Here is a 15996-nt window from a genome sequence, read left to right as displayed (position 1 = left end):
GGGAGAGAGAGAGAGAGAGAGAGAGAGAGAGAGAGAGAGAGAGAGAGAGAGAGAGAGAACAGACTCCAGAGATGGGTCAGTGTACCAACTGTCCATAAACATGACAGTCAGTTAATGGCTCCTCTTTCTACTTCCCAGAGTAATGGCCTTTGGCTGTTCTGAATGTTCCTCATGTCGGTATTTCTCTGGCTGCTGAGAATGAAATCGTATTAGGATAAGCTAGTGAAGTTCCTTGGCTTAGGATGAAACTGACTAAATCTGGGCAATGCTTTCCATATAATCCATTTTATTACTGCAGGTCTTTAGTACATTCTCCAAGTTCAACTGTTTATTACCCACACGCGAATTCCCTACACATTATCAGCGGCTGCCACTTAAGCACACACAAAGAAATCCAAGACAGATGTCTCTCAGGCTCTTAATAACTCCCTCTATCATCTGAGCCTTGCCATTTCTTTCCCTAATGAGCTTGCTTCCTTCAGCCTATTGACACACAGAGGCCATTGTTACAGTGATGCTACTGCATGCTCAAAGCATATGTAAGCACATGTGCACAAAGCATGCTGATGTGTGGTGCAGATGCAAGTGAAATAGATGTACCAGGCCAGACACACATTCACAGACAAGTGGAAATGAACATAAGAATGTACATACCCAAACATGTATACACATGTACCATATACACATTTACATACATTTACACACATTTATAACACTACATATCCCAAACATGTACAAACATAATAGACATACATGTACTCACACATACACTATCCACAAAATATGTACAGAGGCACATAGCGTCTATACAAACAGTACATAGACACTACACATAACCTGTACATATGTGTACTTACATATACACTACACAATATACACATACATGTATTCATATACTGTATACAACATATATACATGTGTTCTCATAATATACTACATATGTAATATTTATATATATAACATGTATGTACATGTATGTATACATACCATAGGCATGCACATATGTTCTGTGAGATCTTAATTGTTCTGATTTAAAGTCATAGTTCACAAAAAAACTGATCCATTGACTGGTTCAACTGACTTCATCACCTTTTTAAAAAAAGAGTATGTGTGTATATATATATATATATATATGTATATGTATATATATACATACATACATATACATATATATATATATATATATTACATGTGTAAATACATGTTTTGTGTGTCTGTGCATGTGGGTATGTGCTCGTGTATTGAGTGTGTGTGGTGGCGTCAGTGGCAGATGCCTTCCACTGTAACTTTTCCACTTATTGGTTTAGAAGCAGGGTCTCTCACTGAACCTGAAACTCACTGATTGGCTAGGCTGGCCAGCCAGAATACTGCTGTGCTCCACAATGATGGCCTTTCACACTGTGTGGACACAAACTCCTTATGCTTCCTCAGCAGGCACTTTACTGACTGAGTCATCACCCCATCATTTGATCAGTCCACTCATACATCTGTGAGGGCAGACAGTTCCTACGAAGGTGCTAAGGCCACACCTCCTACCTTTTTTGGTCTTCTCTTCCCCCCAGGTGAGAATACCCATCAGGGCTCGGGGGAAGTGGGGAGTTTGGGCCATCCACACAGGGACAGATGGGGAATTAATCACCCTTTGCACATGGTTACCTACACACCGTAGGAAATCAATCGCCATTACCTTGAGGAGGTCTCCTTCAGCGAGCTCAAACGCCTTGGCTTTAAGCTGAATCCCCTTCCCCGGCTGGGTCTGGATGGAGTAGATACACTCGTGATTGTTATTGTAGTTCACAGGAAAGTTGGGGGACAGCAAAGTGCCCTGAGTGCCTGTGACTGAGTTCCCACACTCCGCTGGAACGACAATTAGAATATCCACAGATTAACCCACTCACACAGAAAGCTACTCACAGCTCTGCATAATAACTTCACGGGTATGCTGAGGCTGTCTGCTTGCCCACACTCTCTAGGACAGCCTACCAAAGTTTTACCAGCACTAGCCTGCTTACAGTTCTGCCTGCTTTCTTCATCTTTCTTTCTTTGCTTGTCTCTTCTCTGTAGAAATAGAAAACACATCACTGGATGCCCTCTTCTTTCACTGTGTTAGTTTATAAAGCACTGGTCCCTTACATCTGTTGGTATCATAGCAACAGAAGGATGCTAGAGAAGGAGACAGCCAAACCTAGAAAGAGAACTTTCAGTATTCAAAGACCGGGACTAGGAAGTAATGAGACTGAATAATAATCACTAGCCCTTACAGGCAAAACACCACAACTGCTTTACCAGGGTCTCAGGCAAGAGCCATGAATGCCAGACCATTGAGGCAAGTATAAGCCTTCTTTCCTAGTTTACATAAGTGTTGATACATCAAGAGGAAGGGCTGGGAATGCCACCACCTTGGGCCTGTGTTAGGGGCCTGAGGCTCTGAGAAAGTTTTTGCACAGGCCTATCAAACCTCTGCATCTTGCACCAATCAAGAAAACCATCTTGCCTCTGGAAACGGTGTTTCTTCTCCTGCAGAAACAGTCTTTCCCACTCTTCTCAGGCCTGTGTTTATAGAAGGCATCACATATTCTCCTTACATTGTTAGTATTTCCATCCCCTCCCCTGTCTTATGATTCCTTGGGTAGCTGTCACACTTCCATCTCTTCTACAAGTGGCTAGTGCCTGGCTAACTCAGGTTTGGTGGCAGGGCATAGCTGGAGGCAGGGGGCGACCTTTCAGTAGGCTCTCTAGGATTCCTAATTGTGAGGCTCCCTCTGTAACTCCCTGTGTTAAGGAACCTGCCACATTGTTCCCTGCTTGCCTGTCATTTGCATTCATCTCCTAGCCAAACTCTGAGCTACATGAGGCCCAGGACCACGCTTGAAGAAGCTGTACATTTCCAAGGCTCACATCTGTAAGATAAATATTTGTTGAGTAAACGGATGAATGGAGGAATGTGGCCATACTCCGATCCCAGAAGAGGCATGGGGCTAAAAATAGTCAGGTTCCAGAAGGATGGAAACGGGAGTCCAGATGGCAGGCTCATTACTTGTCTGGACAGATGGGCGGTTTAGAGCATGTCTCTGCGGTGGTTGGTGGCACAGCCATTTTCCCCTGCCGCTTCTCTGTGTCCTTACTCCTGGCTGGAAGGACCTTCAGGTCCACTAGCCAGCTCTAGTTCCCCTAAGCCAGGAGTGTGCTAGATGACACCCACAGGGCACATAGAGACCTTCAGAACAGAGTCTCTATGGTCTTTGTCATATGCTTGTCCCCAAAACTACTCTTAGTTCTTTGAAGGTAGACATAGTCACCACTAAGCACCATTAAGTTTCTAATTGTCAACGGGCCCTGTTCCCTGGTCCCTATTCTATTCTCCGCTTTAGTTTCCCAAGACTTTGGATAGGACCTTGTTTATCTCAATGGAGACAGGGTCCCTTGAGTACTTGACACAGCCAGTGAGCACAATGAACAAATATCAGATAAATGTGCCAAACTGGGATGTAAAACTGAAGGGACAAGGTGGGTGGACACCCTGGGATCGCAGCTGCTGACAGTCTCCAAAAGCACGCTCCTAAACGGCATAATTCCTGGGTGCCCTCAGATGAGGCTTGGGTGGCTGCTGAAGGCTGTGCACAGTTTAACACAATGACTCAGCCTATCTGAAGCAGTGCACCCACCCCCATGTAGGCAGGGGCACGAGGTGCCATGGGGTGGACAGACTTTGGAGGCAGAGAAGTTATAGCAGCTCCCTGGGCGCTCTTTATCCAGACCTTAAGAGTATCCTCTGAGACTGGAGAATGAACATGTAAGGTTGGATGTATGAAACGGGAAAGCACAGAGGGAATGGCCCACATGGTGGACATTCACTCAGGGTAGCTCTTCCTCTTTGATTCCAGTTTATCCGCCTCCACTGGGCATCCTATCTGCTCTGGGGCTATCAGGGTTCTTATGGGAAAGTTCTAGCTATCAGGCTCACGATGCCCCAACTGTTCCTCAAGCCCCTTGCTCCTTGCCCAGCTCATGACAGCCGCCTTCCTCGAACATGGTCTCTGGCAGAACTTTAGACTGTCTTCCCAGCGCCAGCTTCCTGCATTCCAGCTTTTTGTCCAATCTCTGGCCTAGCAAGTCTTCCCCGTCTTTCCCATACACCCAGCACACACATAAGAAGGGACACAGGACTGCTGTGTCTCCTAGGTGGCCAGTCCCTGCCCAATGGCAAGGTCCTGACTCCCTGCCAGAGCCTTGGTTCTAGGTACAAGAGAAGGGACAAGAGGAGGAAGGGATGTGACACTTGCTTCTGGGAGAGTTTCCAAAGAGGCAGGGGAGATGAGCAGACGCCACAGGAAGCCAAACACAGGTGTAAATGAAAACAAACCAGCGCTGCAGAGAAGCAAACAGGCACATGCCCAAGAAAGAACCTCTGCTGATTTAGACATCTGTGACTTCTGCCGCCCCTATCAGACAAGGTCTCAGTAAGGGTAGGGCTGTATCTTATCCATCAGTCTGAGGCTCCTGAGGGGGAGGGTTAGGTCTTCTCCATCATTTTGGGGCTTCCAAGGACAGGACAGCATTTCTTGTTGCAGACTGGGGTTCCCTCCCAGGGTCAAGGCTGTCTCTTCCACATCAAATGCAGGCGCCCCTGAGGTCAGGGGCTGGATCACCCTGTCACGCCATGTTTTAGAGCTCGGGGCTGTTTGTACACTCCGTGGCTGGGAATGTTCCTGGTGGCGTAGAGTGGGCTAAATCATCTAAGTGACGCCTTACGGTGAAGGTGGCAAGCAGAAGCACCCCCATGGGTGGGCAGGCCTGCCATGACTCTGGCAGGAGTCTCTGCTGCAGGGCTGGTTGTAATTAGAGGTGATTATAACTGCTGCGTGTTATTAATACCATGTGAAACAGAAGACAAATGCAATAATGAAAATATTGTGCGGTGTCGTGAACAAACAGTAATTGGAATAATGAGTTAAAGGATGAGTTGGTATAATGAGACTGGAGAGGCAGGAGCTTTAGCGGGGTGAGCATCTGGGGGGCCTGGAAAGCCCCACTGGAGACGAACTCTCTCCAAGGCCCTCATGGAGGGGCTTTTCCAGATGCAAGGGCAGCTGCTGGTGGTCAGGTCTGAACGGGACCTCCCCCAGGGTGAGTTCTACTGCAGCTTTGTTGTCTGAATGCTCTCCCTTCTGAATTTGTAAAATATTATTGACAAACTAATGACAAGTCGTTAATCCATAAATAAAATGATAAAGATGTTATTGGCAGAGTGACAATTACATGACTCCCTGTGGCTTTATGGGGACGATGTCACCTCATCCAGAATGCATCAGATGTGGTTGGCTCCATTTTTATCAATGAGGAAGCCAGGCAGAAGGGTCTGGTGGTGCTAATGGTTTAGTGATTGGCAGAGCAGAGGCCTGTGATTTATGTGCCTGCTCAGTAGGGCCTGGCCCAGCTCCCAGCCTGGGAGCTGTTGTCCTCTGCGGAGCTCCGGGCCCCATGGCTTTGTCCAGGGCAGGGCTGACCTCACAGGTGTGAGGGCTTCCTCTCTACCTTTCCTCCTTTCCTGTTGTTCCTCCTTTCCTATTGTTGTGTTTGTGCACTTGCTCATGTATATGTGTGGGAGTCAGAGGTCAGTGTCAGTTCTATTGTCCACTTTGGGTTGTTTTTGAGACAGGGTCCAGTAAACCTTGAGCTTGACAAGGTGCTAAGCTGGGTGGCCAGCCAGCCCCCAGGGATCCACTTGATTCTGCCTGCTCAGCACTGGGATTACAAGTGTGTGGTACTATGCTTAGCTTTCTTATGTGGGTGCTGGGGATGGAACCCGGGTCTTCACCCTTGCAAGACAACATTTGACTGGCTGAGTTATCGCTCCAGCTCTCTCCTTTCTTCTACTTGCCTCTCCCCTCCCCTCCCTGTCTTCTTTCTCCCTCTATTTTTTCTCCACCCTCTGTCTCTGTCTCTGTCTCTCTCTTCCTTTCCACTTCATGACTGAACTAGGGAACCTCCCTACCGCTGAGCCTCAACCCTAGCACCTCATGGGCGTTGGCGATGCTGGGTTCTGTTTTAATGGACGCATGATACTCTGATCTGTTCCTTATGTTTTCTAAGAGCTCCATGGCTACCTGAGAGCATAGTGAGTTCTTCACTAATTCATCTGTGTTCTATTGGGTTCAGTACTGAGGCCACTGAGCAAATAGCCCTCCATCCATAGTAGCAATTATCCCCACTTCCTATGGTGTCATCCTACTTTCTATTCCCTTTGGGCCCAGAGCACCGATCAACCTTCTTTTGGACTCTAGCAGCAATGTAGGCCAGTCCAGTGCCAATGTCCTGCCCACTCCCTGTCTTCCTCCATCTCCAGTTCCTCTGCCACCTGCGCCCAGCTGCCTGTTCAGCTGCTTTCCCAGCTGTTCCTCAAACACCAAGCAGCCTCGTGGCTCAGGTCTGCTCCACGCTGCCTCCTCATGTCCAGCTCCTCCGCATATCTGCTAAAACGCCCTTTACTAGAGGGGTCCTTCCTGCCCACGATCACAAAGCAGCAGCCCTCCTCCGCACTTTCTCTGCTTACACAGTATATACACATGTGTGTGTTCTTGGTGGGTTCCCCACTGAGTGGGGTGGGGGATGGGGAGTCTCTCTCTGTGGTGTGGACTTTTTTCATCTCCAGGAGCTAGAAGCTGGACTGGGGTATACTAGGTGCATCATAATTGAGCCCAGCTCCTGCCCTTCCCCCTCCCTGGGTGAAGTGTCTTTCTAGGGATTTTCCAAGAGCAGATAGCCCTACACAGCTCGATTGAGAGTCCTTTTGAGTAAAGGATATATATATATATATATATATATATATATATATATATATATAAAATCTCCTCCACTAGCCACCCTCTCCCACATATTGCTTTGCAAGAGGCATCTGAAAACTAGAGCCTGTGCTAATGGCTGGAGGTGGACATACTGAGGTCAACTGCACCCAGAGACTATCAAAACTTCTTGGCAAAGGCCAGGTCAGGCCGTAGAGCAGATTCCTTTGCATCTTACAGAGGTAGTTAGACTACGCATCCAAGGTCCCCCTGCAGGTAAGTGTGACTATATGGATCCTCAACCCAGGCCCATGAGCCTCCCGGTTGGGTGCAGCCCTCCGCCTCGCTCTAAATTTGGCCCGCCCAATAAGGGAAGCAGAAGGAAAGCACGTGACCACCTACCAACACACCTTGGCAGAGGCGAGCTCCACAGGCGCCGTCTGCCCCCCAGGCACGTGATGCGGGCCGTGCCCTCCAGACGGTACCCGGGGAAGCAGGAAAAGGTCAGGGTGTCGCCCACACCAAACTGCAAGCCCTTTCGGATGCTGTAGGCTGGAACCTCGGGCTCTTCGCAGGGCTCCAGGTCATACTCTGCAGAGGAAGACAGTGGGAGTGTTAGTCGCGGAGACAGTTGAGGACAGCCCCAGCACCAAGGAAAAGGGACCAGAGGAAAAAAATCCTAGACTACAGTGTGCTAGCTCCCAACAAGTGTGGGGAAAAGGAGAGCCATCCTGAGGGCTCAGGCCGAGAGAAATGTTGGGAGGCTCAGAATCTGGGAGAAGTGCTCCACAGAGGACTTTTGAGAGTCCTCCCTCTGCCCCTACTTTGGGGTTCCACTTGAACCTGAAACCTGGGCCTGGCAGGTGCTCTGGAATCTCCCCAGGCACCAACCAGCTTCACACACCAGCCATTTTCAGGGAGTCAGGGCCTGTGGTCCTGCTTTGAGCAACGTGCACTAGGATCCTGACTCCAAACGCTTCTCTTGAAGTTTGCTCTGAACAAGGCTGGCTTTGCGACCAATGATAAGCCCAGTGGGAGGGTGCCCAGGGCATGCATGATGTCTTTAGTGAGGATGTGACTGTCTCTCTATGCTCCATATAGTAGGGAGGAGGGTCCTACTGGCCAGGCCTGCTCAGGCTGATGGCCTGGGGACTTCTGTAAAGAGGGCAGCAGGAGGCTACGCTGGGCTAAGGAGGAGCCCATCAGTACTTCTGTCCTGCTGATGCGGGAGACCTTAGGTACCTCAGGATGAGGGTGGAGGGGACAGCTGGTAACAGGAGTAAAGGCTTCAAATGCCAAGAAAGAGCTTTCTTTTCAGGATTCCCAAATTCACAGCTAAAAATATATCACTCTGAGATTAGCGTAGATGCAGATGCTGAATGAGCCTGAAACATAGATACAGTAACTCTCATCTCTTTCTGTAATTGCTGGGGCTGTGAAACAGGAGTGAGTCATGGGGAATTCGTCAAGCAGGGACTCTTGAAGAAGGAAGGGACTCTTGTGAATTCCTCTAGTTCACCCATGTGTGTGTGTGTGTGTGTGTGTGTGTGTGTGTGACATGTTCAAAGTGTACCCTGAGTCAGAGAATGAACCTCCTGACACACATCAAGACTGTTCCCGTGAAGTCCATTGTGTCTAAGCTAAGTATTTTCACCTGCAGCATTGAGGTCATTGAAGAGCTATGAGAGAGAGAGAGAGAGAGAGAGAGAGAGAGAGAGAGAGAGAGAGAGAGAGAGAGAGCTCCTTGATCTCTTCTCCCCAGGGACAGTCACACACATTACCTGAGAAGGTGATGTTGAATCCCTCATAGGACATGGAGAAATCAGAGATGAAGCGGACTTGAGCGGTGAAGTTGCCATAGAGCCCGGCACTGATGGGGGCTGGCAGCCTCGAGCCGGTCAGTTGCCTCAGGGGCTGGGAGAAGCTGCCGTTCTCAGTGATGAGGAGGTAGTCATGGCCGCTCTCCAGGTGGAAGGTATGGAAAGTAAAGAACACGCCTGCAGAGGGGAGAGAGAGCAGAGGCGCAGGCTGGGGTGGGCAGGGGGCTGGAGTCGAGCTCCTTGTTCCAGCGGTCAGCACGCGCAAGGGACAGTTTGCAGATAATTTACTGCATTGATTCACAGCATTCTCTGTGTCTTTGTAGAGTCTGTACCATGGGTGAGATCCAGGGTGAGGAGGAGGAAAAGGCCAACGTGTTAAACAAACGTCTACAGTGAGAGGGATGGACCCTAGACTGGAGACCAGACTGTCATGGGAGTCTAGAAGGCAGTCTACAGCAGGAAGCGGGGCTGGGGAGAGGAAGCAGGGCTGGGGAGAGGAAGCAGGGCTGGGGAGAGAGCTCAGTTGGTACAAGGTTTGCTGTGAGGACCTGAGTTTGATCTTCAGAACCCATGTGTGCGGTCAGAGTGTGGTTGTTTGTGCTTGTTGACCCCATAGCTGGGGAAGCAGAGATAGGCTGATTCCCAATGCTTGCTGGCTGACCCGCCAGCTCAGCCCAGCCTGTGAACCCCGGCTCAGTGACAGATGCTGTCTCAACAAAACAAGGTGGACAGCTCTAGGAGCAACACCCAACTGTCCTCTGGCTTCCACACACATGTTCATACATGCACCCACATAAGCATGCACATATAACTAAGTAGTAGATTAAAAGATGTAGCGGGAAGAGAGGCTTGTGAGACAGCTTTACAAAGAAGAGAATGCTTAATTCGAATCTCAGAAGGTCTCACAGTCATTCAGTAGGTTAAGACAAGGAAGATTGTCCCTGACAAGGGAGTGGCCTATCTTTCAGAGGGCTTTATGAGCAGCAGGGTAGCTGGGTATCTTTAGGGGAAGCATCTGGACCTGAAACTGGGGACAGATCTGGCACTTTGCTGGAGTTAACAAGATGGCTGGCCCCTCCCAGCCCAGGTCAGACTTTTGTTATAGCACAATGGTAGGTCAGAAGGAGGATGAGGGGAGTCAGAGAAGTCAGTTTCAAGGATGGCTGCTTGCACTGGACTGGGGGTGGGGCTTGCTCAGCAGCAAGAGCAAACATGGCTAAGGAATGTCGAGCAGCTGGGTTGGTAGCAGTGGCAGATGTGATGCAGAGGGGTGAAGGGGACTCTTGGGAATAAGCAGCTGCAGCAGAGAGCAAAGCAGAGGCTCTGGTGGTGAACCCAGCCTGGGTGGTGTCTGAGCTTCCAGTGAGGAGCTGAAAAGAGAACCAGGAGTTCAGGACTCAGGTGGGACTTCAGAGGTGGATATGAGTCACCAGCAGAAGGTGGCATCGAAAGCCATGAGTTTGGACTAGCGGGTCCAGGAGAGTTTGCAGTGTCAGAGATGGGGAAGTAGAAGCTGAAGAAATTACATGAGACAGAGGAGGGGCGGAGGCAGCAAAGAGAACTGGAGAGTGGGAAGACAGGGGATGTGAGCGCCCTTGGACAGCAGCAGGAATGTATCTGTGTGTCGCTTTCCATGAGGACAAATGTCCTTGGCACCTACCAAGTGTCAGGGTCGGGGAGGGAAGACTACAAGTGTAAAGCAAAGGAAACACAATAATATTTCTTCACTGAGTCTTGATGCCCCTGCTGCCACTATTCTTGCTGTCTTGTTTGCTCCCGAGGCCAGCCCTTAGCAGCTAGAAGTGAAGCTGGAGAAACAGATCCGCCAGTTACCCTAAAATGGGGGTGTGATCTGTTCCATGTCTATTTTGTACCCTGGGGAAAACAAGGCACAAGAGATAAAGTCATTTGTCCAAGGTCCTCCTCATAGGTAAGCAGAGCTACACCTAGGCCCTCTGACTGCTGAGGCGACTCTGTCCTCCCACTCCAGGATTGCAGCCTCTCAGGCTAGAGGACAAGAGTAGGTGGTAGGCTGGAGGGTGAGGAGGAAGCTGCTGGAACAGAAGGATATCAACAACAGACAGCTCTTGAGCTTGTCCTGATTCTGCTGTTTGGGTGAGTCTATGTGAAAGCATATGCGTGAGCCAGTACGTCCATGGGCCATGTAGTGTGATGAGGACAGGGTCCATTTGCTACTGTGTGTGTGAGCTATGGACCCACAATATGGCAGTTACCTGGGAGCTTGTGAGAAACACCTCTCTGCTGACCTACCAGGCCCCACTGACCTGTGGCATACCTCTGTGCCATCACTGACACCGACAACAGTTTTGGTAAATGGTGGTTGGATCCAAGCCCCTAAGGCTGAAGAGTTTGAAAGTGTTCGGATGTCTTGCATCCCCATGGATGGGAAGGAGCTAGAGATCTCCAAATGTCTGGGTTTCTATGAGCGTTGGGGAGATGGAAAATGAGCAGAGGTGGTGAGGTGTAAACAATCCACATCTAGGTAACTAGGATTCGTCCAAGTACCAATGCATGCAAGGATGCAGGTCCTGTGTCCCTACCAAGCACTGGGCTGGTGCTTAGTGGCTTATGCTGAGAAAGATCTGGCTTAGTGAAGGAGAGGGTTGCAGCAACTGTAGGCAATCTCTGTAGTCTGTGGGGAGTATGAGCAACTATATCTGGGGGCCTTCATGGGGTACATTGGAGGGATTCACCAGTGAGGGTCCATATGGCCCTTGGCAAACAGGTATGACCATGTGTGGAGGGGGGAACATGTGGGTCAGACACAGTAACTAGCAGAAATAGTGGCTAAGACACCAGCTTGCCCCTGCTCTTCCAGCGTGCAAACACAGCCTCTCCCGGGGAGTAAACATTTGGCAGGGAGTCTAAGGATGAGCAAACCCAGCTGAAACCCTCGGGTTTCCCAGCTGTGCTGATTGCTTGGGGGCTCTTTAGGCCATTGTGAGAAAATGAAGACATTGTCATAGAAATAGAGAGGTACTGGTTGGAGCTTGAATCCTATTTGGTGTGACAGATGCACACGGTAGCATGAGCCACTGCACAGGGCAGAAATCACAGGGGTCACGTGTCTGTCTGCCTGTGGAAGGACGGGAGCTTGAGTCCCTTGGTAAGCTTCTTCCCTCAGCTGCAGTAGGGAAATGGCAGACTTTCTTTCCAGGTGGCAAATAGTCCTTGGGGTGAGGTACAACTTGAAAGAGCCACACTGTCAGGCTCCTGGTGCCGTCTTGGCACATAGCAGAGATCCAGCAGGCATTCAACAGGTGATCAGGGCTCCAGATCCCCAGGTCACCTGGGAGGTTGGGAGAGGCCATTCCTGGTATGACAGGAGGATGGGTACTAGAGACTAAAATGCCAAGATTAGTGCATCAAAGGAGCCCATCTGCAGAGAGAGCCTGGAAGCCCTTTATCACCTCGAGGCTTCATCCGTGGAACAGAACATTCAGAGTGGGGAGAGGGGTACAGCTGGGAGACACAGGGACAATGAAGAGTTATAAAGGACTATGTATAAGGAGCCTGATGCTTCTGGGACATTTTCCTTAGTCCCCTCTTCCATTCTTGGAAGTGTCTTGTTCCTTCTTAATTGTTTGCCCCCTTCTCTTTCTAATCAAGTGTCCCTGGTCCAATCCTTTGTCCTGAGTGCACGAGCCTTCGAACTGTGCCCTGTGAACCCAGATCAGTGGTCCTAAGCCTACTTTCTCTGACACCCTGGGCTTTCTGACTGCTTCTGACCCTGGGCTTTCTGACTGCTTCTGCTTCTTTCCTGCAACTGCCAGGCAGGATTTCCATCTTGCCTGTCCTGTTTTTTTTTTCCCCCTTGAAATTTAATAAAATTGTCTTCATGCTTCTGAGTCTGTTTTAAAAATCTTTTATTAATGATTTTAAGAATGCCAAAGAGGGAACCCCATTTTCCTAGTAATTAACATTGAGGTCTCTGAAAAGTCATTCTCTGGACCCCTGCATCGCTAACTCCCTTCACCATCCACCCCCTGTAACCTAAAGAGAGACTGTGCTCATCCCCTTGGCCAACACGTGACTGAAACAGAGCACTCTGGGGACTTTGATTTCCTGCTGAGGGAATCTCACCTGGGGAGAAGGAAAGAGCTACAGCCCAGGTGGTAGCCACAGCTGGGGACTTGTCTCCAGGAATGAGGTCTCACACAGTTCTGAGAACTTGACCTCTTGTAGGTGACTGATCCTGAGATAATGGTGCCGAGTGGGACCAGATCTTGCCCAGGATGGTTATGGCTATGCAATCTATTTAACCCCAAATCTCATGGATTCTAAAAGTGGATGTGGAGTTCTCTCTCTCTCTCTCTCTCTCTCTCTCTCTCTCTCTCTCTCTCTCTCTGTGTGTGTGTGNGAGAGAGAGAGAGAGAGAGAGAGAGGGAGAGAGAGAAAGAGAGAGAGAGAGATTGAAGTGATTGAACCTCTTTGTTTCTCTTCTCAATGTGTCCACATTGAATAAATCCCTCTTTAGTGCTTTCCGCCAATACTTTATTCCCTTAATTGACCAATTGAGGACTGGTGGCTGAAGCTGCCCATGCCCTGGGTCTGACCATGACTCCAGTAACCCTGCCATATGGCAGCTGAACAATTCGGAATATCCTCTTGTTTGGGAACAATTCAAATAAGCAACCTGGGGGTCTGTTAGCCCAACATAGTCTAGGAGCAGGGCCTAGGAGAAGGGTGTGGTCTCAGTTCCTTTCAATTCACACCACCAAACAGGTCTCTAGGTCCTGTGTGCTGGAGTAACCAGGGGAGGGGAAAGCACCAGGAACCTGAGATCTGTCTTTCAAAGAGCTCCTAATATGTTATGGAGATGAGGGTTAAAAGGAAAGTTCAAGTTAGGGACCATCTTCTCTCTCTTGATGATGGCAAGTTCTAGAAACAGCTCAGGTCTGGGTGGCTGGGACCCAGCAGGTGTCTGCAGCCCAGGGTTTCTCTGCCTGGTTTACTTGGGGTTCAGTGCTAAAGGTGAGGGAAGCTTTTGTATAGTTCTAAGGAGGTCTGGTCGTTCACCACAAGCTTTCATGGATTCTCAGACTTTTTATCCCAGCTAATTCTTTCATGGATATCACCCTTGATCAGAAGCTTCCATCTTGCCTAAGATCCCGGTGTTTCTGTCTTCTGTCTGCCTCATCATGGTACACTGCGGTCAGGGTCTACATCATCAGACAAGCCTGTGTGAACTAGCCAATGAGCTGACGTGATTTCTAGGTAAACGCACACAGAAATACAGTGACATATACATTCACACGAGCCAGAGAAACATGCATTTCTCTGATACAGAATATCTTTAATACTAGCATTGTCTTTCTAGGGATCCTCAGGGCTACCTTGACTTCCAGGAGGTTCCTGCCTTGCCTTGATGGAGAGACTCTGGGCCATCCTAGCCCTGGGCAGAGTTGGCCTTCAAAGCCAAGGTGGATACTTCAATATACATGGTATGTATAGAAATACTCTTCAGGTTTTTCTTTATGCAAATAGTGCGGTTACATAAGATATCGTCCTCATTCATGGGAAAAGCAGTCCAAAGATGAGAATGAAGAAAGGACAGCTTGTATGAACATGTGGAATAGACCTTGCAGATCATGTATGATACAAGTAGCCTAGCTTCTGCTTTATAAAGGCTCCAGACTTTGGGGGCCATACTTTGCTGTTTAACTTATTGGCACATCTCTGATGGTCGGCAGACATCCTTTCCTCTCTTATTTCTTTCTGTAACTGTCTGGCATTCTATTCCATACCTACACTCTCTGCTTACTTCCTGTTTTATTTTTATTTGTGAGTGTGTGTGCATGTGGGTGTGTGTGTTTGTGTGCATTTACATGCTACATGGATGCAATGCCCGTGGAGGCTGTTACATGGAGTCAGATTCCCTGGAGCTGGAGCCACCTGAAGTGAGTCTGAGAGCTGAACTGGAGTCATCTAATCCATTTCTGGAATTTTGTAGTCACTTGGATTAGCTAGTTAATTTGTGCTCGTTGTGTGCGCATGCGTACATGTACTATGCACACGTGTGCCTGTGTGTAGAAGGCAGAGGTTGATTCTGGTGTCTTATTATTGGGGACACTGAATCTGGCACTTACTGACTTGGCTAGCTGCTGGCCAGTGTGTCCCAAGAAGCCACGTATGTGTGCTTCCACGGCTCTGGTGTTACATGTATTACTGTGCTTGGCTGTGTACATGAATGCTGGTGGTCTGAGCTGAGGTCTTCAATGCATGTTGAGCAAGCATGGTATTAATGGAGGCATCTCCTCAGCCCTGGTTCCTAATCTGTTGATGTAATAAAAAGCTGTAATTGACAGGTATATGACAGTATGCAGCCTTACGACTTGTGTTCAGGTAAACGAAATAAAATCGCTGGCTACAGAGGCCACACTGACCTCTCATTCCCAGACCACCGCTGGGAGAAGCCCAGGCTTGTCCGCACTGGTCAGAAGTGAGGCAGCGAGGCTTAGCCATGTCTTTACCACACCGTGCATAACGACACCCTGACGTGACTTGGAAAGGGAAAGTGTGTTTCATTACTGGCTGAAATTGCATGTCTTTAATTATTGGTGGGGCTGATGTTTTCAATTTGTATTTCAATTATGAAGTGTTAGTTTATAGCTCTGCTCATTTTTCAGGCTGATGGGCCGGGCCGAGTTTTCTTACAGAATTTAAAAGCTCTTTACACATTAGGTCGGCAGTGTTTAGTCAATTACGTACATCACAGATTTTTTTTTTTGTATTTACTATTGACTTTGCATTTTCACAGAGGTTTCTTTTTTTTTTTTAATACAAACCTTATCAATTTTTAAATTTTAATTGAATCCAACAGCCTTTGCTTTTATGGATTATCTCTGCTAAAGGGACATCCCACCAGGGGCTAAGACTATCCATGGCTCTCTATTGCTCCTATCCACGGGGCTTCGTGGATGAGATATGGATGGGATTTTAAACATTCCTTTTCAAAATGGTTAAACTCATGCTCTCTCTCTCTCTCTCTCTCTCTCTCTCTCTCTCTCTCTCTGTATGTGTGTGTGTGTGTGTAGGCCTGGGGTTAATTTTAGGTGATGTTCTTCAATAGCTGCCCATGCTGGTTTTGGAGACAGTTTCTCAGCTGAACCTGGGGCTCACTGCCTGGGCTAGGCTGACTGGGCTAGGCTGACTGGGCTAGGCTGACTGTGCTAGGCTGACTGGGCTAGACTGACTGGGCTAGGCTGGCTGTGCTAGGCTGACTGGGCTAGACTTACTGGGCTAGGCTGGCTGTGCTAGACTTACTGGGCTAGGCTTACTGGACTAGGCTGACTGGGCTAGACTTACTGGGCTAGGCTGGCTGTGCTAGGCTGACTGTGCTAGGCTGGCTGGGCTAGGCTGACTGGGCTAGG

At 48.8% G+C, this 15996-nt stretch overlaps 1 protein-coding gene across 1 annotated transcript in view; it reads right to left on the bottom strand.

Moving 5' to 3' along the window:
- The window catches only part of Csmd2 (CUB and Sushi multiple domains 2), a 575103-nt gene that overhangs the window by 156284 nt on the left and 402823 nt on the right, over window positions 1–15996 (bottom strand). The window contains exons 20-22 of the mRNA XM_029476560.1: window positions 8564–8779; window positions 7185–7373; window positions 1688–1857 (exon numbers count right to left, since the gene is read on the bottom strand). Of these exons, the coding sequence (XP_029332420.1) occupies window positions 1688–1857; window positions 7185–7373; window positions 8564–8779 (575 nt within the window). The remainder of the gene's footprint in view (window positions 1–1687; window positions 1858–7184; window positions 7374–8563; window positions 8780–15996) is intronic.

Source organism: Mus caroli, chromosome 4, assembly GCF_900094665.2.
Source record: "Mus caroli chromosome 4, CAROLI_EIJ_v1.1, whole genome shotgun sequence".
In the NCBI taxonomy this organism is placed as follows: Eukaryota; Metazoa; Chordata; class Mammalia; order Rodentia; family Muridae; genus Mus; species Mus caroli.
This window is presented reverse-complemented; position numbering and strand designations above follow the sequence as displayed.